Source organism: Callorhinchus milii, unplaced genomic scaffold (genome assembly GCF_018977255.1).
Source record: "Callorhinchus milii isolate IMCB2004 unplaced genomic scaffold, IMCB_Cmil_1.0 Scaffold2, whole genome shotgun sequence".
In the NCBI taxonomy this organism is placed as follows: domain Eukaryota; kingdom Metazoa; phylum Chordata; class Chondrichthyes; order Chimaeriformes; family Callorhinchidae; genus Callorhinchus; species Callorhinchus milii.
This window is the reverse complement of record NW_024704743.1, coordinates 111,088,238-111,112,447: the sequence shown is the minus strand read 5'-3', so window position 1 is coordinate 111,112,447 and position 24,210 is coordinate 111,088,238. Positions and strand designations below refer to the sequence as shown.

The 24,210-nt window shown below is 40.7% G+C and overlaps 1 protein-coding gene across 1 annotated transcript; it reads left to right on the top strand.

Moving 5' to 3' along the window:
• Positions 1-402: 402 nt before the first annotated feature.
• stmn2b (stathmin 2b) lies at positions 403-23,906 on the top strand. The gene is made up of 5 exons (XM_007896793.2): positions 403-596; positions 15,902-15,997; positions 17,066-17,241; positions 21,299-21,490; positions 23,126-23,906. Exons 1-5 carry the CDS (start codon positions 578-580, stop codon positions 23,183-23,185), a joined length of 543 nt encoding a protein of 180 aa, XP_007894984.1. The 5' UTR covers positions 403-577; the 3' UTR covers positions 23,186-23,906.
• Positions 23,907-24,210: the final 304 nt, after the last annotated feature.

Sequence of the window (24,210 nt, the reverse complement as noted above, 5' to 3'; positions counted from 1 at the left end):
CGTGGCACATGCTCTTTTTCTCTCTCTCCCTCTTATCCATCTCTCTGTGGATGCTGCAACACTGCGATTACAGTGCTGAAAAAAAAGCTCTGAATTCAGGCAGCTCCTGTTCAGCACCAGGGACAGCTCCCGTCGATTCCACAAGGGATTCACAATTGGGGAGACAATTGCAGAGAGGGATAGGAACTGATGCTCCCAAACAGCATCAGTTCTTGATGCCAGACATTGAGCATCTTACTTGGAATATACTACCAGAATAAGAGAGGTGGGGGGGGGGGGGGGGGGGCAAACCTTGATTTGCATTTCAAACTGCATCCTGGCATTTTGTACTTTAGCATCATTGGTGGAGCAATATTTAATGCCTGGAGATTCAGAGTATGCACCAGTCATGTCAGGGGACCTCTTGAGCCAATCTGCTTTGCCCAGCAGGTGATTATTATTCAGAGCGGTCTGCCTGTATTCTTTCCTTTCCAGAGCTCCACACTGCTGATTCAGTGCCTTATTCAGTCGTCTCTCTCTACGTTGCTGTAGCTGGATCCCTTTCCCTTCCAGCCTTTGAGCTTTTGCATCTTCCACCATGTCTAAAACAGCAATCGGTAAGAATTTCTTCCTTTTGCATTGATATTTCTCAGCAAGACATCTCGTGTATTTTCCAATAGAAACTGTTTTTTTTTCTCTCTCTCTCTCTCTCTCTCTCTATCTCTTAAATCACTATCCCGTTCCCTCTCGCGAGGCTCCTAGGAATTTATGCATTATTATATTTGCTAATGGCTAAGTAAAAATTATATATTTTTATTAATTTTTTTTGCTGGTAAAAGATTTTAATCTGGGAGCCTGGTGATAATATGCATTTGGTGGGGGTGGAGGGAGTGGGGAGAAAGTACTCAAGACAAAGACCTTCAAAACGTCTACAATTAGTCTTATCTAATTTAAAATTACGCACCAGCTTGAATCTGCAACAGTAGGCATTGAACGAAACCAACTTTATCTGTAGAAAAAAAAACATCTTTAAGGCTTGAAAGCTCCATTGTACAAAGTAAGATGCAAGTGTAACAAAAGGTATGAGTCTCATGCTATGTTTTATCTTTTTCAAAAGTGCTCTTCTAATCGTGCATTTCTAAATGGGTCGATTTCTGTCTAAAATCTTTCGAGAATAAAGGTGCATTTTGTGCAATTTATTTCAGTGATGTGCTTTGCTTACGTTTTTTTTTGACAGAACACAGCGCACAATGCAGGCAGACCCCACCCATGTAATGTATGTGTCTGTTCTCTCACAGCGTTGAGACACAGTGTAAAAGACATCAGCTTTGGTGCTGCCTGAATGGGAATCCTTCGAGAGAAAGGGAGGAGATAAATAATATGGCAAAACTTTTGATTTTATAAACGGCGTTAAATCATGGAATTCCAATACCCGGAACGGATGACCTTTTCCATATAAATTTAGCCATGCAATTGAACAAGTGCTGTGTTTGCAGGGTGTAGTTATCTCTTCACCATTCAGCAAGAAAGTGGGAAGATTGCAATGGAAAATAACCATCAGCTAATGCGGCTGCACTTGCCCTGTAAATTCATATTAGCACAAGAGCGATGGGTTGGAACCAGAACAGGGAAAACGCGTTGCATTCAAAATTCTGGCAGATGCCAAATCTGTGCTATTCTATAAATGCTACCATCTGGAGTTTTCGAGGAAGCAAATGCATGGCTAGAATTATTCCCTCTTTGGAGACAATTGTAGTTATCTCCAGCCTGCTCTCCCCCAATAGAGGATCTATTGGGAAAATAGAGTGTGCAATGGATTGCATGGGAGAAGATGGGTTGGGTGTGGTGTTCTGGTTAGGAGACAGTATGCAAATGGCTGGAGACGAAAGTCTGGGAGTGCAGCCAGCCCTGCGCAGCTCACAGCTACCTCCCCTCCCCACTGCAGCACTGTGTAATCAGTATTGATAATTTGTAGTTGGTGGGAGGCTGATCACTGCAGAAAATGCCATTAAAAATTCTGTCGCCAATGCAAAGCTTTTTCTCCAGCCACCAACAAGCAGGTCAGGGACATGCCTGCTCTAAACAAGAGGCTGCTGGGTTAATAGGGGAGGTGGAGAGGAAAAAAANGGTCACAGATGTGAATAAAAGGCTGAAACCTGATCAGATGTGCCTGTGCAAATTAAGGTAGCCAAAACAAGCCTTGGGCGGTGTCTGGGAATAAAAGCAATAAGGTGACACAGCTCATCATCATCGAGTCCTTCCCTTTGCATTTTATATAAAATCTCTGCTACTGCATAATTTTCTGGGAATTGAAGCTTTCTCTTTTTTTTCTAATCTAATACCTCTTGGCTCAGTTTGCCTTTAATCTGCACTGTCGTTTAGCCATCTTCTTGGCAGCTGGCTGATGAAATGATGCTGGCATACTGGGGAGGATTTTAGCAATGTCTGCTTGGCTCCTTTACTGCGCTGTTTTTTTGCTGTAGAAGAGGCAGTTATTCGTATTTCCTGGAGAAGAAAACGCATTCCTTGCGTGGGTCATGAACATATAAGTTGTTATCTTGTCCGGTATTTTGTGACCGTTAACTCAGAAACGCTGAAGCTTCATAATAAATGGTTCTTTGTTGTGCAAAAAAAAAGCCATATTCAGCTCATGTCAGTGTCCACCAAATGCAGTGTTACATAAATCCGGATGGCACAACCTGGATTAGGTTCTTTCTTCAGGGCACATTCCATCAGACATTCCCATTTGGATGGAAGGGCAGGGCAGGCTGTCCTGGCCCATTGTGTTCTCCACAAACAAAGTCACTGCCTTTCCATGACAGGCCACCAGGAGGTGCAATTGAGGTATAACAAAAAGATAAACTCAGTAAATTCTCACTAGCTGACCCCCCCCCCCCCAACACACACACATATTCATCACAGATGCAACATTATGCCTGTAAATTGTATTGTACTGTACACGTGCTTTATCTTGTGAGCTGTCTGAGAGCTGACAAGAATTGAATTAACTTGAGGCAGACAGCCCTGGGACCTGCAGTCACACCACTTTGATTGGAAGTAGATCATTTGACGCTCCTGGGCCAACGTGAAACAGATTTAAAGACTTTTATCAAATCATTTTGTGGGAATTCTGCAGCTACAATTCACTTAGTGTTCTCCTTGCCTTAGTATGACCTTGAACAGAAGAACACTGTTCATATATATATATGTGTGTGTGTGTGTATATTATATACATATATATAATTAAAGCCTTTTTTTATTCGTGTCCAGTACAACAACAACTCACCTCCCACACTTTTTTTGCTTGATGCACAAAATATCATCAGCGCTGAACACAGTTGCTTCCAAACAAAATGAATATGCATATATTTGCTTGTGAATTAATCATTTTTTTGTTTTTTGGTCAGCCAGGCTGACACATGCGGAAACCCATCCAGCGCCATTAACAGTATCCTAAAATACACTTTACATGATATTCTGTGAAGCACTTTGAGACGTCTCAATGATGTGATAAGCCGCTATAGCAAATGCAAGGAGGATGATTATTATCTGAACCAGACAGAGAGTTCTGCACATGCATGGCCACCTACATATGGAAGCTATCCTGTTAGTATTAATGAACCGTTAACACTAAACATTGTTGATGACTGTTTGTTATAAGAGAGCTACCGCAGCCTGTGTACATCTCTTTTTTCACGTATTTCCAAATGTGAAATTATTCATACTTTGCTTTTAGAAGGAAAATGATTGAATTTTCCTGAATTGTAGCACAAAGCAAAGCAAATCGCTTTCAAACAAATCCTCTCTGTGTTGGAGCTTTAATCCATCATAGTTGTATAACATCCAAACAAATGGCTAAGACCTTGGCAGTTCTATAGAAATACCAAATAATCAGTAAAAGGCTTCAGCTTTACAAGCAAGGTTTGCAAATATAGTCATTTTTAGCATACATAGTTTTATTCTTTGAGTATGAATATGCTATATATTAAAGATATACATACATCAGCTTGCACTGTGGTTGCAAAGCAATTTTAATATGTGTCAGCCACATAATTTGGGAACATTGGGGTACGCACTGCAATCCCCATTGTGGAGCAGAATGTCATGAAGTTATTACAGGTGAATTGTGACCAAAAAGTCTACTCCCAGACTACCTCACACCAGATATTTAACCCTTGGGGTCAACTTGTCCAGGGGCTATCACGTCAAGGGTCATAGAGGTTGCCATCAAGCGTGCGTCTCTTTGACAAATGACCCAGTGACATCTATGACAGACTCTGCCAATCATTGAGCCTTTAGGCCCTTTTTTGAGTGAAAAATTGGCTTTGGGACAATGGAAATAATTGTTTTGGAAAAACTAGCTCCCCATCTTCCAAAGTGACTCCAAACATGAGGAAATTTCCATGCATAAGTGGAATTCCCAGTATGCTTTGGATACATTTAAGCATGGGATGGGTTTCCGCATATGTTAGACACCCTCAGCTGACCAAAAAAAACCTTCCAAAGTGGACTTTGGGAGCAGGAAGAAAGAATCTGAAAAGGTAAGTGACAGGTTGGAAAATTAGAAATAGAATTACAAAATCTATGAGACGAGGAGAAATATCATAAACGTAGAGATAGGGTAAAACAGAACAAGGAAGAAGAATAAATAGAAGGGAAATAGTGATAGTTGGACGAGCACAGGTAAAGTGGAATCTTGTAGCTCAGTGGTTAGAGCACTAGTCTCGCAAGCGAGAGGCCTGGGTTCGATTCCCGGCAGGGCAAAAGCTTGGACAAGTTTCCTTACTCTACACGCCTGATGATAATCCCTCAAGAGAAAAAACAATAATAAACTGGTCACTTCAATCCACGACTGTTTGCGGGACACTGCTGTGCGCAATTGGTTGCCGCGTTCGCCCACAAATATACAGTCAATTCACTTTACAGTGTGTTCTGTGAAGCGCTTTGGAGACGTCTCGAAGACATGAAAAGAGCTATATCAAATGCAAGGATTATTATTTATCTTTACATTTTATTTTCATTTAAAACTGTAAGTTTTGTATTTATTTTAGTGTCAAGCGTAATATTAGAACATTAATAATGATATCCTGATGTTTGAGTTAATTTACTGTCCCCAGAGGTACAAGTCTCTGCAGACCTGACAACTGGCTAAGGATTAAAGCAAGAAACACAAAACATAGAGATGAGAAATATTACAAAGCACTGCAGATAGATATCACCTTTTAGAAAAAGATTACATTAATTTTCTTTAAAAGAGTCGGCAATGGCACAATGGGCCGAATGGCCCATTATCTAAGTAGCTAAGTATCTCTGACACTATTTTATGAGAATTCAAATGAATATATTTTTCCTTGAAGACATTTAGTAAATAAATAACACATACCATTGGAAAAATGAGATGGAAGGTTTTGTTCTCATAAATAACGTAAAAGGCTTGTACATTTGGATGGATATTCAAAATGATGTGCAGCATTATTGCATATCAAATATTTAACAGGATATTTCTGCTTTAATGAAAGCAAGTCCCATTTTAATTAATGCTCTTTATAGAAAGATAACTCAGCTGCAAGCTTTACCAAAACAATTCAAGCAGCATCAAATGATGGGCCATGCATTGATATGTAATTAAACGTAACTGGAATATGTCTAGAAATATTTGAATAAGATAGCTCATTTTGGCTGCATCAGCAAAAAGCAACCACTGTGGTTTCTTACTGCACATTTATTCCGTACCATTTCACAAATAAGCTCTGATATAAATAAGCACAATAAAGGGTTTGGCCCATATCTTACTTATTACGTATATACTTACTGTTGCTTCAAGTATAGGTTCAATGAACATGCAGAGATGTCTACCTCTGTGACATGGTAAATTCATACTGCATTCCTCTTAACCATCACCTTTAAAACAGAAACAGATTTGTGATCCTGGTACAGTATTTGGTGAGATATCACATATTGATCTGCAATGTAGAGATTGTGATCATTACTGCTCTGTCACTAACTTAAGTACATTTGCCAAAAATTTAAATTATATACTGTGACCTACTTCATGAAGATATAAATTATATCTTCAAACAAACTCATTCAATTTATGTTTACAGTTGCAAACAGCTATACTGGATTCCCATTGGTGGGTAAACATATCATATGATGGCAGCAAGTCATGCACACCAGGAAGGCTACAGTTTTTATTCTTGGTTTGGTTTAAATTTGTTGATCTCAGATGTGATGTAAGTGGGGATACTACAAATACTCTCTGCGGAGGAGAAATATCAGTAAGGGTTCATGTTCCTGATCTGATCAGATGATTGCTACTGGAATGTGGACATTAAGTGAGAACAGTATTGGCCTGTGATGCTCCTCTATGGACATATTGACCTTGGATTTCTGGGCCAACACATGGAAAATAGTCATATTTGGACTAGACATTGTTGGAGATGGAACCATAGCAATAGTCATTGCTTAGAGAAGATGGGGGAAGAAAGAGGTGATAAATATGGGGGTACACGTGGGAGCGAGAAAATATAGCAATTATTTTATTATTTTGGGGATTAATGAAACCTGTGATGAGGTCAACCAGTGGGGCGATGAACTACCGCACTAATGTGTTCAGAGCCTCTGAGTGTGAGACTCAGGCTTGTAGCTGGCACGCTCTGTGAAGTGGATTCACAGATCCCAGCATTGAGATGTGGGGGTGGGAATTGTTGCAGAAGGAAAGAAATAAAAAAGTAGTGGATTTCCCTCTGATCACCGCAGAATGATCACAGGTGGGACCTGGAAGCAGCACTCCCTCCTCTCCCCTAGCCTCTCAATCATAGGTGGAGAGATTGACACAAGTGAAGCTGAACAGAAAAGAAAAAAATACCTCCAAAATGGCTAGGAGGGAGGAGAGAAAGGGTCTGTCTGTCAGTACAGTGTTATGTTTTGAAAACTGTCATAAAGAGAGGCAGACGGAGGGAGCAAGTCAGAAGAACTTTATATATAAAATTATAAAATAATAATAATAAGAGAAAAAACCCATAAGAACAACAACAGCAACTTGAATTTATAGGCAAGGATATACAAATATTATTTATTATAAATTATATAGATATTAAATGGCCTTCATGCAGAATAGTGTCTCGGAGCGCTGACTAATGATGAGACACCTACCTACAAACGCACTAGACTGACTGTTATATATAATTAATTATAAATGCTGGTTGTGCAAGTATGTCACGTGTTTTGTTGCAAAGTAATAAATAACCTACCAATCTTATCCCAGCCTCACGCTGAGGAGATAGAAATAGTGCAAGGCTCTGCAGAGACTGTTTGGCTGACAGCCAAGAGACTGGATCCCATTTTATTCCACACCCAATAGTGTTTCTCCAGAAGAATCAATAATAGCAAGGGAAAGAAATGTTACAATATCTGCAGTACAGTATTGGAAGAATCAGAAATCCTCTCACTGACCTAGCTCATAAAAGGCTCTTTAAATACACGCAATGCCTGACTATACCAGGTGTGTATCATTTCACATCACAATTTCTGGAATAGTCAAGAGTCAAAACTATCACCATGAACGTCAGCAAAAAAAAACTTCCTGTGAAAAATTAATGCAGATGCATTTCAGCTCGTTGCCCCTAGAGTTAGATCAAAGCACTTACTTTCAAATGACATTCAGTTATGGTTTATGCAGTGCTCTCTGTCCATCTTCTCAGCAGATTCTGCAGTACGATTTATAGATGGTTATCTTATGATAAATAATACTGCTAAGTAATGTTCAGATTCCGTGTTGAATAGGGGACAAAGATGCTTATAACAATGGCTTGCATTTATATGGCCCCCTTCCTGAGGGGTGGCATCTCCTGGTGCTTAATTAATGCACAGGGCTAAATCCCTTCTCAGTGCAATGCGATTCATATTTATATAGTGGCTTTCACATTGAGAGGTTCTCTCAAAAGCCTTTAAAGCTGGCTGGGCCGCACGGGGCGGGTTAGGGGAGGGGGTAATGGAGCCAAAGAGGGGCTGCAGGGGAGGAAAGATGACTCAAAGTACAATCAAAGAGGTAAGTCTTGAAGCGGGATTTGAAAGTGGGGAGGGAGGGTATGTTTTGGAAGGACTCTAGGTTGGAGTACCAGAGTCCCAGGGCAGAATATCCATTCCACCAGTTTATTAAGTCTTGTTAGATATTTTAATCCCAATGCTTCCACCCTTTCATTATACCCCTTAATACCATGACTGTCCATGTCTCTGTCTATACTTACTGGTAGCCAGAGAGAAACCATGCAAATCACAAAGGCAAGATCGTCTTCAGGTCATGCCCTCAGTGATCATATACAATCAATACAATAGTATAATTTTTTACTGGTAACATCAATAAATGCTAAGTACTGTATTAAGTTACCAACATGAGTAGTTATTTGTGACCCAGAGTTGGGTTTAAGACTCCTGTTACTATTGACATATTTTCACCCCTCTAGTTTGCACGCCTATCAGCCCAGTCTTAACTCAGTACCTTATTTATTGTTTTCTACAAGAGCCAAACACTAAGGTGATACTTTTGTAGCTTTAAGCACATAGTAACATTCCAGCATATGATGGGTGTGTCTACCCCAGACTTCTAACCTTAAAATCCATCAGTCAAAATTATTTTTGTTTTCTAACTAAAGGCAGGTAGTACAGCTTTGTATAACAAAAAAAAGGAACTGCTTTGATATATCCTATTATCAATTAGCCTTTTTAATAAGAGAGCATTCCCTTTCCTAGTCGTGAATTAGCATATTTATAGATTACCTTCTTGAAAACATTAGCATTGTTCATCCCGTTTCAGTGTAATACAATCTAACCAAGGAGAAAAATCATTACGCATATTCGAAAAAGCATTAAGACAATTCTTAGAAATGTCGGTCAGAGAAAGTACAATGGATAAATGGAAAACCCAACAGATTAGAATAATTATTATTGAAATTTATCTCCTTATAGACTGGATTCTGATTGACATCAGTGAGAAGGTCATTATCCCCAGATGAGAACCACATTTCCATATTCAAAGAGAAGGAATTGATTATTTAATAGTTCTGAGTCACCCACTCTTTCGTGAGCTCTCTCTTGCTGTCTCTCTGTCTCTCATTTTTTCTTCCTCTTGCTCTTTCTCACTCTTCTTCGCTCTTGTTATCTTTCTATCTCTCACTCTTCCTCTCACTTTCTCTTCCCCTTCCCCAAATACATACACATTCACCACTACATACGTGCATTCAGATTCACACAATGTTATAGCCCAGAAATACACCATACTTCACCATCAAGTTTGTGTTAATGGTTTTCCCCAATCTTAAGGCAATCTCCTTCAGTATCCTTTTATATTTCTTTTTCTAAGCATTTATATTGTTTTATGATTTTTACTCTACAATTTAAAAAAGAAACGTTCTTTTTACTATTTTCAGCACTAAATTTTGGCCTAATTTCTTAAATGTTCATATATGCTATCACCTTTGAATAAAATCATTTGATTTAAATATGTTAACTAATTACCTTTTTTTGACTGAAATGTCATTGTGAAAGACAACAGATGTCCGCAATTCTCTTAAAAGATGCTGCAAAAAATCAACTTCCAAATTAAGACTGAATTTGTTTTCACCATCACAAGATTTGAGACTTTCACCCAAAGACTAAGAACCATGGAAATTTCACGACTCAAACCTTTAATTCAAAACTTTATAAAGCAGCAAAAAGAAAATCCTTAAAGCATTATATTTTAATAATGGTGAGTGGGTGCCCATCAGATTTTCAGTAAGAAAGGTTTAAAACAAAATTGCATTCTCAAAAAAGATTTATGGATCATTTGAGTGCATTAAGTATTGTAATATGTTTCTGGAACCATTCATACCAGACTTGACAGAAAAATATGTCCTGTTATGCACTTGTGGTTTCGTTTCAATAACAGCTATGGGCCTCATTCTTCTTCGTTGATTGTGGAATAGAATTATGTGAATCATTGGTATATTTGCAAAGTAATGCAATATACTTGTATTTGGCTTCTCTCAGAGATACTTTAGTCCTGAGCTCTCTCTCTCCTATAAACCTCATAAAATGAAAATGTCTTTGCTGACAGATCTGGGTTAAGTTGAGGGATGGCATTTCAGTCTATCCGTGAGGAATAACACTGTATCTCACAAGTAAAATTCAGTGACCACCACGTACCCAGAGCTAACATGAGAAGTGAGAATTGATCTACTTGGGAAATCTATAAATGCTTTTAGAACAAAAATGCCAAGCAGATCAGATAAGAAATTGAATTGACGTTACCATTGTGCTCAGCAGAAGAGTGGAAATTAAGAGTTTGTGCAATGGATCTTTTTGACAGCACCTCAAGTTGTTTGGAATTATTTCATTTTATATTGGAGTCCTGTAGCTTAGTGGTTACAGCACTCGCCTCGCAAGCAAACCTTGACCTGGAGGACCTGGGTTTGATTCCCAGGCAGGATGAAATGTTGGGCATAGCTTATTTGCTATCTTTTGCTCACGGGATTCAAACAAAGCGTTTACTGGCATTTGTCAGCCAGACCGACTCTAGTCACTCGCCCCACATTGGTCCATTGGTTTTGAGGTTTTAGTATATATTCAGTTGAAGTATCATTGGAAAAAAATCCTTAGATTAGGTTCCAAGTCATAAATTAGATCCTAGTTGATGCCAATGTAATAAATAACACATAATGAAGAAGAAAGAGAAAAAAAGAAATCCCTACAATAAATAATGCTTAAACTCCTGGCATTGTGAGGAGGCAGTCCTTTCGCCAACCTGACATTCAGTTGTAGGGCGTTGCATAAGGTGTAGCTTACAAAACCTTATTTGCTGAGGCATTTGTAATGTGGTTATAACTAGCGTTTAAGCCACTGAGACAATCCCGCTTGTACATTGCTTGTCTATTGAAATGAGTAATCTGTCTCATGGGCTTCTTCAGATTTGCACTGCCATGCCAGGTGTTCTATGTTTAGTGCAAACTGCGCTGTGATTACGGCACTGAATCATAATGCACATAGAATACAATAACTAAGCCAGAGTAGGTAGCCCATTGTAATATTGAATTTATTATAAATCAAATTCCTTTGGCCATAAAATACAGAGAATCTAACTGTAACACCCTTTCAGAATGACAATTTATATTCTACTCACAGTTTGGAAATCTCAGGGGACTCTTCTGTGAGTTGGGTGATTACCGTGGTTATCAAAGGCTGAATTATTAGAAGGTTTCTTAAGTGTTTCATGCCAATGTGGTATTAAATTAATAAAATGCAGTATAATAAATTCTTCTATTCGATATTGCACCTCAACACGCCATTGAATCATTTCAATATTCTTAGCAGGATTTACCTTAAAATGTAGTGGCTTTGTACATATAGGCACGTACAAAGTATAAATGGTTGAGAATTTTCAATGGATGCAGGTTAATCTTATTGTTTTAGAAGGATATACATTCATCAATCATTTTTTGGACTCCACTGGGAGAAGCCTTCACTTAGACAAATGCAATTACAACCGATACCACTGCAGCCCAACACACAAGACAAATGCATCTGCCCCCATAAGATCACGTGTCTGAAGAGGAAAAATCTTGAATATTTACAGTATTCTATAATGTAAATGGAACTAATTGCTGCTGGCAATTTCATGTGTAAAGTCCTACGGAGGCAGGAAGGGGCATGTGGTTGACAGTCGGATGAAGGTAAGGTTGAACTTAAATAATAAATCCTTATTTATGCACCCTGCTCACCTAATTCCTGAAAGTATTAGACATAGATTGCCAGGAGCCAAGGCTCCATTTACGTTGGGATACCACTGGAGTTTAACCAGCTAAAACCACGTAGCTTGCAATTTAAAGTACTATCTGGCAAGCTTCACTCTGCTTGTCCAGCTGGTACCACCCTACTTATTAGGGCTGTAGTTTCCAGGGTTAACAGGAGCTGAGTATGAACATTCCCTGTCCCCAGTGAGCGCTCTGCTCCTCCGACACCTATTGATGAGCCAGGCTGGCTGGGTTGCCATCAGCAATTCCCTATCCATTTGAACTTGCTTTCAGAGAATGCTGGCAGGTGTACTAATAATAAGACCTTGACGCACTAGGCATTAGTCAGGTAGCACCATACTGCTAGGTGCTAAATTTGCTCCTTTTACCTGCTGAATCTCCGTATGTCTCGACTATGAAAACAAACTCACCATCTGACGTTGCAGAATGGTATCCGAGCTATTAATGTAAATTGTATATATTTATGGTGCAGTGAAAGGTATCTCAACCAGAAATGGTGCTAAACAAATTATATTTTTACTACAATGATATCAAATATTGCATTAAATTACCAAAAAGCACTACTCAACCAAATAGATATTCAAGATTTGGCAGCATTGATGATGTGAATGGATACACTGTCATTTGAAGCATGGTGATTCATTTGCATTATTCATGGCAAAGATCATTGTTCCATTATTACTGCATGACATTTAGACCACCAGACAGATGTACTGTGTGTGTAGATATCAACACACAGATTAGAGAATGGTCTGGTGAGAGGTTCAAATGTACCTTTGACTCAATGGGAAGATGCGTTTAACGAATATATTAATTCGAAGGACAATTGGGAAAAGTTGCAAATTGGATGTAATCTTATATAAAAGATAGTTTAAAGTGTAATGGTTAGAATGATTGAACAAAATGATCTAAATGGCCAATTGAAAGTGTCAATGATTGTCTATTAAATATGACAGATTTACTGTTAAGTTCTCAGTCATAAATTAGATCATAATTATTATCAGTCTAATAGATAGCACATAATGAACAAAATGGTTTATTAGAGGCAATATTTCAGATGTGCTTTGCTGGTGGAACATGATAGTTATTTTACTCCTGAGTAATAAATAAAAAAGACATAATACAGCTTTTATTCCAAAATAGCGTAGTTACATGCTCTTAGTGCTACATATGGGAGAAAGAATAGCTTGTGTTATTGACAAGCTTTGGCACCTTGGGATGCCCTCCCGATGTGAAAAGTGATATACAAATGTAATTTTGTTGTTTTTTGTTGTTGAAAGTGACACCATCATTTAACAAGCATTCGTGATTGTATAAAATGCTCTTCACAAAACTGAGCATTTATGTTGGATATATTTCTGCAAGGGAGTGCACTTGTCTTTGAGGCATCCAAAGTATATCCTTGAGAATAACCTAACTAGCTGTGAAAGCTGATATGTCTGTCAGAATGTGCTGCTCTGAACTCCTGCAATGATAGCCAAGGAGCGCCAAGCAACCTAGTCAGTCACTCAAGTCCATAAATGTAAGAGTCCAAGTGAAGTGTTAAGTTCCATAGAGCAGGTACTATCACCTGAATAGCAAATGAATAAGTCAAGTAGATGTAGTTGAATGATGCAATGCTTGTGTTTTAAAAGTCAATAGATTAATTGGAAGAAATAAAGAGTTTCCAGAACGTTAGCCTTAAAGTCTTTAGAAAGAATAGGGCAGTAATAGACAATGTGACTTTGTGTTGATACATGGAGCTTGGATGTAGGGAGGAGATTTGTAAACATAATGAAGCTTGTCCAATGATGGAAAAACAGACCCACGTCTTACACCAAGCAACATGGAGAGAATAACAAACAATAACTTTACATCTCTTTCATGCATTAAATGTAGAATTGTTGGTGTTAGTTATTCTCCCCCATGTCTCTTGGTGTAAAGCTTGTGTTCATGTGTTTCAGTCAAATAACCATTAAACATGGCTTACTGTTGTAAATCACCATTAACTTATAAATCAACCAGGCTTGAAAATTCTCTGAAGGACTTTAAGGCATTAGCAAACCTCTGTTTCAACGGATGTCTAGGACTGGTCTGAAGTAGTTTAGTGTCTCATGAGGGGCTGAGTGGTTGATGAGAATTGCTGCAGAGAAGAATGGGTCACCCCTAAACCATATTTAATTTGTTTTAAATATATATCAAGCACAGTGGAATAAGACTCTGGTGCAAACATGAAGAGTTGGTGAGTATTAACTTGCTAGTAAGGTATTGATAGCATCAGCTTTCCTAGACAAGAAATTGATTTTTGTCGACATTTTCTGATGACTCATTGATGTGCGTCAGGCTGACAAATGGCACATGTTGAACAGTCGCCTTGCTTTTTCAAGGTCGCTTGTTGAGACTTCAAGCAAAATCCAAATTAAATATTTACACATTCTACAGTATTTTTGAAATAGGCCATATATTAACAGTATTGACCAGTCCACCATATTTAATGTTAGACGTACTACAATACAAAGAATCATGATCTGTAGCGATGAAAAGACAGGATGGTTATCGCACTTATAGAAGTTAAACCTTCAAATCACACGACTTTCTAAGCGAAATTTTCTATCCGAGTTGCTGAATGAACTTGTGACCCAGAACCTTGTCAGACTCACTGAATCAAAGTCCTCTCCTACTCACTGAATAATAAGCCTGAAAGTGAGGTAAATGATTCATGGAGGAGGGAACCAAGCAATCGAGTAAGAAATGGCCAGACAGTGGTCAGCCCTATCACTGTGGCAGGGCAGAGTGGTAGTGGGTTGAGAACAGCTGTATTGGGACAAATAGGTATAGAGCAAGGGAGTGGTGATTGCAGATTCCTCCCTTTCCTCCTTCAAGGCCGGTCTCAAGACCTTTCTCTTCAACCGTGCCTTCAGCTCCCCTCTCGACTCTCTACCCCCTCCTCGCTCCCTCCCTTCCCTCCCCTCACCCTAACCAGATCCCCCCTGCTCGGGTCCCGATCCAACCGTCCAGCACCTTGGGACGTCCTCCCGACGTGAAAGGCGCTCTATAAATGCAATCTTGTGGTTGTTGTTGTTGATCTGAGCCAAACAGTGAGTAGTTAAAGGCGGAAAACATTTGCCACTGACAGAGTAAAATAGAAAAGACACTTACACACCTCCCTGTTCAGACTGCCATTGGCATGAGAAGGGGGCTTCCCCTTTATTGTTCCTAATTGATGGCCTGGGGAGTCTGAGGGAAAAACACACATTTCAGAATAAAAAAGTAAATATTTATTGGGAAGAGGCTAAGTGGAGGTTAACCATGGGTTAACCATGTTCAAACATAAACAAGTGCCCTTTACTTATGTAATCATCCACCAAAGAAAAGGATTCCATGTGATTCTGTAATCTTCCTCATTGGTTAACTGCAGAATTAAGGGCACAGACATGTGGTTGAACACAGTTAGCTCATGGGCTAATAGTCCAACCTGCAATTTAGACCCCATTGTCACGTTAATGTATTCATTCCTACATTTCTTTTCTCTTTGTGTAAAATGCTCAAAAGTTTTTCATAGGAACAAATGCTACATCTTGTTCATATTTATTAATATCTTCATCCTGATGTAACTGATCCTAACTATTACAATATGATTAAGATTCTCAGAGCCTTTCATTTCAGGAAGACGTCTCAAAGTGCTTTACACAGTTCGCTGGGCTACTAAGCCAGGGAAGTGGGGGAGAAGAACACTTGAAAAGGGATGGGGGAGGGTGGGGGAAGGAGGCTTGAAAGGGAAGGGGGAATGACCAAAATCATGTTCAAAGAGGTAAGTTTTGAGGCAGGCATTGAAAGTGGAGAGGGAGGAGCAAGGCAGAGGGTCTGTGGGATAGAACTCCAGAGGGGGTGGGAGGGGGAGCAAAATGGCTGAAAGATTTTAAGCAAATAGATAAAACATGAGCACATAATAAAATGGTTCTGAAATTTACGTGAATTCTCATTGAGTCGATTATCAAATTAATTTTGCAAGTCAGTTGTCATTTATATCAGCAACAGCTTCTGCTCTGAACTGTCTCATTCCACTGTGTTTCAGCTGTGAAGTCATTACACTTGGTGTCATCCGAAGAAATTGAGTTTCTCCTCAAATGACTTTGTGCTCTGCTTTATTACAGCTTACAAAGAGAAAATGAAGGAGCTCTCTATGCTCTCGCTGATATGTTCCTGCTTTTATTCTGAACCACATGCTACCACCCTTTACAGCTATGATGGTGAGTCATCGGTGATCTCTAGTTGACATGCAATTGATGTCAACTTCTTCTTGATTTTAATGGTTCACAATTGTTCACTGATGGGAACACAATTTCTTGTGGTTTAAGTTGATTGTTTTATCCTGTTTTTATATTACACTTTTGAGCGTCACTCAGATGCCTGGACATTCTTCACATCTGCCATAGTTGGCACAAGTCCAAAATCATGTACAAGTACCCACAGAGGAAAGCGAGAGAGCAACATTGCATTCTCAGCAATCTTTACTTTGTGCTGTCTGTAGGCATTGTGGTAATTACTAGAGTTTAACCACATTAAACCATATTGCTTGCCATCATAAACATTGCCTGCAAGCTTCCCAATGCTTGTTCAGCTAGGACCACCCCATCATTACACCTTTAGCTTGCAAGGTAACAGAAGCTGATGAGAATCTGCCCCCAGTGACCACTGAGGCAGGCTGGCCTGTCTGCCATGAACAGTACTCAGGAGTACTGCAGACCCATCTACTGAGACCAGGGGATCTCAGAGGGTTGAAGAGTGTGTTATTCCTCAATAAATATACCTGGAGTCTCGTGCCAATTCACAGGAACTACTTTTGGAGTCCTGTAGCTCAGTGGTTAGAGCACTTGCCTTGCAAGCGAGACACCTGGGTTCAATTCCGGGCAGGGCGAAACCTTGGGCAAGTTTCCTTACTCCACACACCTAATAATAATCCCTCCAAAAAAAATAATAAATTGGTCATTTTCAATCCAGGACTGTTTGTGGGACACTGCTGTGCACAATTGGCTGCCTCGTTTTGCCCACAAATATACAGTTAATTCACTTTACAGCGCTTTGAGATGTCGAGAAGACGTGAAAAGCGCTATATCAAATGCAAGGATTATTATTATTAGTAGTATTACCGCAGGTCGGGCATAGCACAAGTGATATACATCCAGTTCCCGAAAGTCCTCACCATTTGGATTCCATAATAAGGAATCCTGTTTGGATTTGCTGTATGTTAAAACCTCAGAGATTCTCTTACAAGATGCCTGTGCACCTATTTACAATACATGATTTTTTTTCTCCAGACATGGAAGTTAAGCAAATCAACAAGCGTGCCTCAGGTCAGTCCTTTGAGGTGATCTTAAAGCCACCTTCTCCTGAAGCAGCTCCAGTGCTGGACCGTGCTCTGTCACCTCCTAAGAAGGATCTCTCCCTGGATGAGATCCAGAAGAAGCTTGAGGCTGCTGAAGATAGGAGGAAGGTAAATAGCAACAACCTGCATTTGCATGGTGTATCTCTCACCTTGGATGGATGTCTCGAAGCAGTTCACAGAAGTTGTGGGGATCACTGAGCAGGGAGTAAAGTACATCACAACAAATTCCATTTAAATAGTGCCCTTCACAGGGGGTAACATCGTGGAGCACTTAAAGTAATTGTTTACAGGCAAGATGAAAAGATATCTTTTTTAACTAAGGTTGTGAAGGCAGAAAGAGAAGGCAGTAGAAAGTAGAGGCTGAATAACTGAAAGTTCTGGGGACGGGAGTTGTGACCGAAAGTGCTGTCAAAGAGATACGTTTTTGAAATGTGCCTTGAACGTGGGTGGGTGGGAGGGAGGGAGGGAGTCCGAGGAACTCCAGAATACTATCTCCATATTTTAAAGTCACACAAGATGAATAATCACCAGATCTATCAGAACATTGCAGCCAGTATAATTACCCCCATTGCTATAATATCTTTATTTTAATTTGTCACAAAGTGAACTTACATCTTAATGGCCTCTCTTGTGATGATTAGCCTAATGAATACATGCAAATAGACCCAGCCCTTGTCGGAATCAGTGCACATTACATTTATAATGTAAATGATATGCATGTGATAATTTAGTCCACGGTGCCCTAATTTGTCTGTCTCAGTATTTAAAGAGCAAGGTTGAATAGATGAAGGAGAGCATGAAGATTGAGTAACCTCTCACTGTAATACTGTGATGTATCATGCATTGTGTATGGCATATTCATTCGTCCAACTGCCTAAACAATGTCACTATAAGACATGCCTCACTGCCTTGTGCTTTTTTGATTAGTCCTTGAAGACCACTTCATGCAGAATGTCTATTTGTTACATTTCAGTCACAGGGTGGTCCAACCTTTTGGTTACTACGGGACGGATTCCCTATCTGAGAAATGTCTGCCTCTTCCATCCTCCCCCTCTACCCCCCCTCCTCTCTTCCCCCTCCTCTATTCCCCCTCTCTTTCCCCTCCTCTCTTCCCACTCCTTTCTCTCCTCTCTTCCCCCTCTCTCTCCCCACTTCCCCACTCTTTCTCTTCTCCCCTCTCTCCCCCTTCCCCATTTCTCTCCCCCCTTGCCCCTCATCTCTCTCCCTTCCCCTCCTCTCTCTCCCTTCCCTTCCTCTCTCCCCCTTCCCCCTCTTTTTCCCCATTGCCCCCTCTTCCTCCTCTCCCCCCCTTCCCCCTCCTCTCTCCCCTTGCCCCTTCTCTGCCCCTTCCCCTCTCTCCTCCCTTGCGTCTCTCCCCTTCCTCCTCTCTCTCCCCCTTTCCCGCTTCCCCTCCTCTCTCCCCCCTCCCTTCTGCATTCCCCTCCTCTCTCCCTCCCTCTCCCCCTTCCGCCCCTCTCTCTCCTCCATTCCCCCCCTCTCTCCCCTCCCTCCCCTCTCCCCTCACCTCTCTTCCCCCTATCCCCCCACCTCTCTTCCCCTTCATCTATTCCCCTTTCCCCTCTCTATCTCCCCCAATCAGCCACTCGGGCCACTGTCTGCAGTGGCAGGAGCCAGCAGTAGCTTAGGGCGCGGTTGGTAAGGAGACTCGCTTGCCTTCCCCTCAGCTCCAGTACACACTGCAGTAACGGACAGTTTACTTTTCACTCTCTGCGCTGCGTCCTCCAAACCGCCAGTTCCTGCCACGGCCATGAGAGGACATTCACAAGGGAGGGAGGGAGCGGAAGTTGGAATCTTGGAAACTATCTCAGGCCGGATAAAATCACTCAGCGGGCCAGATGCGGCCCAAGGACCACCTGTTGGACCACGCTGAGGATCAGACTACTGGAATACACTTGAAGTTTAGCTGTCAAGTGTTAGATACTGAATGACATGTACTCAATCGAGATTCCTTTGCGCTGTCACTAAATGCAACGTGAAGTGTGTTTCATTCCTCCGATAAATGCACATACAGTGTAATGAGCAAAGTGATTGAGGGGAAATGCATATGTAAAATATACAGACTAGCTACAATATCATGCTTGGAATTTATTCTATGGCATGTAAACAGATAAAGACACAGGACTGTTTAGATTTCTAGGATGAAATATGGCGTGGATTAAATATAGAATTAGCATTCCTCCAAACTGCCCATCAGATGCTCCCAGGACATGTACAGCATTAGTTATGGATAGAGTAGAGCTCCTTCTACTGTGGCCAGCAGCTTGCATAACCCCGATCTCAAAAGGACACTTTCTACTGTGCTATTGTAAGACTTTTGTTTCACATACCAGCATCACTGGGTCACTGTAAGACACTGACAGTTACTGCTAATTAGAGCAAAATTAATGACAGTCGTCTACCCACTGTGCCATTCAGTCCCCAGGCGAGTGTTTCTTAACAAATGATCACTGACTTCTTCCATAGATTTAGTACACAAACAAACCTCAGTCAGAAATGATGACAGGATATTATTAGTAGTAAATTTAATACCCGAGGCAATTACTGATCTGCTCAGTACATTAGCACAAAATTAGATGTACAGTTTTGAATGCAATTGTGGGGTTGTTCTTAAAGGTCCATTGGCGTCTTCAAAATATTTTTGGAGGTTATCCCCCCATCCCCCCACGATATTCTTCCCTTTCCTTAAAGTACAGATACGGAGAACAGAGAAACAAAAGTAGGTTTCCGATACATGGAATGGTGATACAGTTTCAACAGCTCAACAGGGAGATCTTTTATGGCCAATTTGGAGGGCAAACAGTGACATCACCCACAAATGATGAGTGATATATTTTGTTGAGTGTTATGTCATTCTGCTGTGTGAAGGTTTGCTGAAAGCTTTTTCATTAAGTGAAAACTGAGCAAGCTGTTTTTGACAATGGTGACAAAGCCCCACATCGGGACTTGAAACTAATATAGTTTATGTTGACACTGCAATGCAGTGCTGACGGTGTGTTTCATTGTCGAAGGTGCTGTCCTTCAGATACCAACAAACAAAATTACATTTTGTCGTTAATGACATAAGTCGTTAAACCAACGCCGAATCTGCCTGTTTAGGTGCACTATTCGGGAAAAAAAGGATGTTTCTCCCAGTATACCTCCTGATATAATCCCCAAATAAAATTGGTCACTAACTCCATGGCTTTTTGTGAGAACATTGCGTTGCACGTATTGACTGGCGCTTTCACTCACAAAATACAGTCGTACAACAACAAAAAATTGCACTTGTATAGCGCCCTTCACATCGGAAAGACATCCCAGGGTGCTGGACAATCAGGGGTTTTGGACCCGAGCTGGGAGTTGGAGGTCAGAAGGGAAGGAGGTTGGGAGGGTGGCTGAGGGCACGGTCGAAAAAGGAGGTCTTCAGACGGGAGACAGAGGGTGAGTAGGAGAGATTGCGGGATAGAGTTCCAGAATGTGGGGCAGAGATGCTGAATGCCTGAGCGCCAATGGTGTAGCGGGAAGTGTGGAGGACCTGAAGCAGGCCGTTGTCCGCTGAACGGAGGGAGCGGACAAGCTGTTATGGGGTTAGGAGGTCGGAGAGATAGTCGGGAGCAAGACCGTGGAGGGCCTTGAAGGTAAAAATGAGGGTTTTGTACTCAATTCTCTGAGGAATGGCAACCTAGTGAAGAACGGGGTGATGGGATCCCAGAGCTTGGTGTGGAAGAGGGCACGCACTGCAGAATTCTGCATAACATTTTCAGTCTCTCTTGTGAAGCGCTTTGAGACATCCCATCGACCTGTTGAGGTGCAATAGGAATGCAAGGGTTAGTATTATTACGCTTCCCTCTCTCAGTCTTGAGTGTTGTGGTGCCTTAGCGAATTAACATGCTAAATATTCACTTGCAGCTTCATGTCTATGGTCAAGTATGTAGATTGCCTGGGTCTTTTTGATTTGGTGTTTCTTTAAGCTTGGATATGTCGTCAGAATGTTGAGTAAAACACCCAGTAAAAGATAGATTGATTTGTGTAAAAGGACAACATAAATATAATTTGTACCACCTTTAAAAGATTCTTTTTGTCCTTAAAAGGTACACGATACAAAGAGCAGGTGACGTATTTGAGGTGTGAGGGGTTAGTCTCATGTATTGTCTATTGTCTGCAGTCTCAGGAAGCCCAGATCCTGAAGCAACTTGCAGAAAAGAGAGAGCATGAGCGAGAGGTGTTGCAAAAGGCTGTGGAAGAGAATAATAATTTCAGCAGGACTGCAGAGGAGAAACTGATTCTAAAGATGGAACTGAACAAGGAAAACCGCGAGGCTCATTTAGCTGCACTTATGGAACGTCTGCGTGAGAGGGTAAGTACCAAGCAAAGGCAGTGATTGCGAAGATTTGTGCCTGCTAACATGGAGGGAGCTCATCCCACTTCACGCCCAATCACTCAATCCCATTCTTTCCCTGTCTTTAACTGTAACAACAGCCACTTAATGGCTCTTTGCAGGAAATTAAAATAGAACGAAACATGTTTTCTGTAGACCTGCTGTTTTTTTCCCCCCTGCTTTCATTTTGTGATTAAATACATTTGATCTTATACAACAGTGGACGTTGTGAGACTTGGTAAGTTATTTTGCTGGATATAACTTGAAGCAGACGAGTAATTTAATTATAAACTAGACTTGCTCACTCAGTAAAATGTCTGATTCCCATCTGCAAACTCGAGGGCTGCCCAGATGGGTGCAGTTTGTTAGTTCTCACTCTAGTCACTAGATGGCGGGCCAGACAATAGGATGATAAAGTGATAAGGAATAGGCAGAGCTTGAGATTGATGCGGATACAGAAAGGATTTAGATTATTGCCTTTTTCTGTGAAACTGGATAACTTGGAGAGTTTTAAATCATCTTCAAGGTTACTGCAAAAAAAAACTCCCTTTAAAAGATGTTGTGGTGTAACACAGAAAGGAAATAGTACCTCCATCTTTCGGAAAATAATTTCTGCTTCATTTTATGTTAAGGTGCCCGTAGTGCATCTGTAACACAGCCAATCTGCTCCCTCCATGTTAGCAGGTCTGGTTGTGAAGAGGCGATTCTGTCACTGTCTCTACGTGTGGTCTGAGAGACACAGTCACACCGCTGGAGATGTAAAAGGGACAATTCTAAGTGCCTGGGTTTTGTTCACTGCAGCCAACAAGTCCCATTGAGATACTCAAGTCACCATGGAGAACAACTCGGTTTACTGGCTGAGATTGAAACAAGACTCTGGCTTTCTTTCAACAACAGACATACATGTAGACACGACATCGGGGAAGGGAATAATGAGACTCCAAATCTCCTGAGCAGTGAGGGCACTCCAGCCATAGTAATGAAAGGAAGAGTGAACAGCATAATAAAAAAGTTGCAATTACTACTTACCGGTAGCCATAAGCTAGCTTTTGACATGCATTGCATGTCGCAGTTTACTATGTACATTTCAAACCAACACAGTAATATATTGTAGCTCAAATTAACTGGAGGTTAATTAGCAGACAAATATTTTTTTAATTAACAATTTGTTAGTGTTTCAGCTTCTTAATGCATTTATAATCTTACCATTTCATGGTTTGCTGGTTTTTATATTCTTCACGCCAAAATGACATTGAACTGATTCTGCATTCTATCTTTGACCTCCTGCAGTCTTTCACAAGCCATTCCCTCAATTTGGCAACATCAGCTTAATTTCCGACATTAGTCGCTTTATTCCCTAGTGAGGACTTAATGTATATAATAAGTAAGAGCAGCCCCAACAGATACCGCTCACTGCATCTTCACAGTCTGATAAACTTTCTCTCACCCCCTACTGTTTGCTTTTTATTCTATCGCATTGCCCTCATTAATACTGTGCTTTCATCATTAGGAACAGCGGAGTGGCTGCTACTGCCAGCAGTGACATCCCATCATATTGTATCATGTACTGGCAGGAGACATATGTTTGGTAAATGTGCTTTGCTATTTTAACAGGAGAGGCATGCTACAGAGGTTCGCAGGAACAAGGAACTCCGGGAAGAGATCTCTGGCTGAGAGCTGATGCCTGACGCATTTCACCATCCTGAACAAACCCTCCTGCCCTTATATCCTGGATAGTGATGTATTAGTATGGGATTCATTTAAAAAAAAGTCAACAAATCAACTTACTATAATCGAAACGTAACTTAAAAGACACAAACAAAAGTGAGCCAATCAATTTGCAGCTTTGATGTGGAAACACAACTTTATTGGGGTCTTATTTTGTAAATACCTACTTTTTTTTGTTAAAGATCTTGAGTACTACGTTATGCAAGCCGTTCATATCTGATGTGTCCTGTGACAGGCTCTTGATGTTGTCTCTTTCCACTGATTTGACTTTGCTAGATCTGCTCTTCAGAAGCTCTGCCGAGAAAACCTGACAGGAGCATCAAGGTCAGATAGTCAATGGTGCTAGTGACCTCTCCATGTTCATCAACCCAGAAACCACATGTTCTGTATACACAACATATGCTGACCTTGACCCTTCACTCTCAAGCAACATGGTCTGTTGGTTTTACAATTCCTACTGGTTTGTGAGCAGAGCATTTCCCTGGTTTTGAGGGAGGGGGAGGGGGATTTGTGCCAAGTACAAGCACCCAATACTTTACACGTTAGTCCCAGCTGTTAAAGTTCTTACCTAGAAGGTTGCTGCCTGCTTATTCTAATCTTCATTAGTGGTATTTTCATGTATGTCATTGTGAGCAAGCTGTGATATTAAAGAATGGAGTTCTGTGAACTGTAAAATGTTAGGTCTGTTTATTGGGAGCTGGTCTTTGAATTTTTTCGACATCAACTCTGAATTTTTTCGACTTCTTCGTAACATCAGGACAAACAATCCTCCATTCATGTTAAGCTAAAGGGAATCTCTTTGGTTTACGATGGGTATCCCACAGGGAAAAGTGTGTCACTCAGCCATAACAATAAGGGAAATTGCAGCGTTAGTGCTGTCTGGTCTGTGTTGTGCTAGTCGATCACAACCGGTGTAGATAATAATAATAATAATAATCCTTGCATTTGATATAGCGCTTTTCACGTCGGGA

Coding starts and splice junctions, on each gene's coding strand:
- stmn2b (XM_007896793.2), top strand. Junction 17,242..21,298: donor CTGCTGAAGATAGGAGGAAG/GTAAATAGCAAC, acceptor TATTGTCTGCAG/TCTCAGGAAGCCCAGATCCT. Junction 21,491..23,125: donor TGGAACGTCTGCGTGAGAGG/GTAAGTACCAAG, acceptor CTATTTTAACAG/GAGAGGCATGCTACAGAGGT.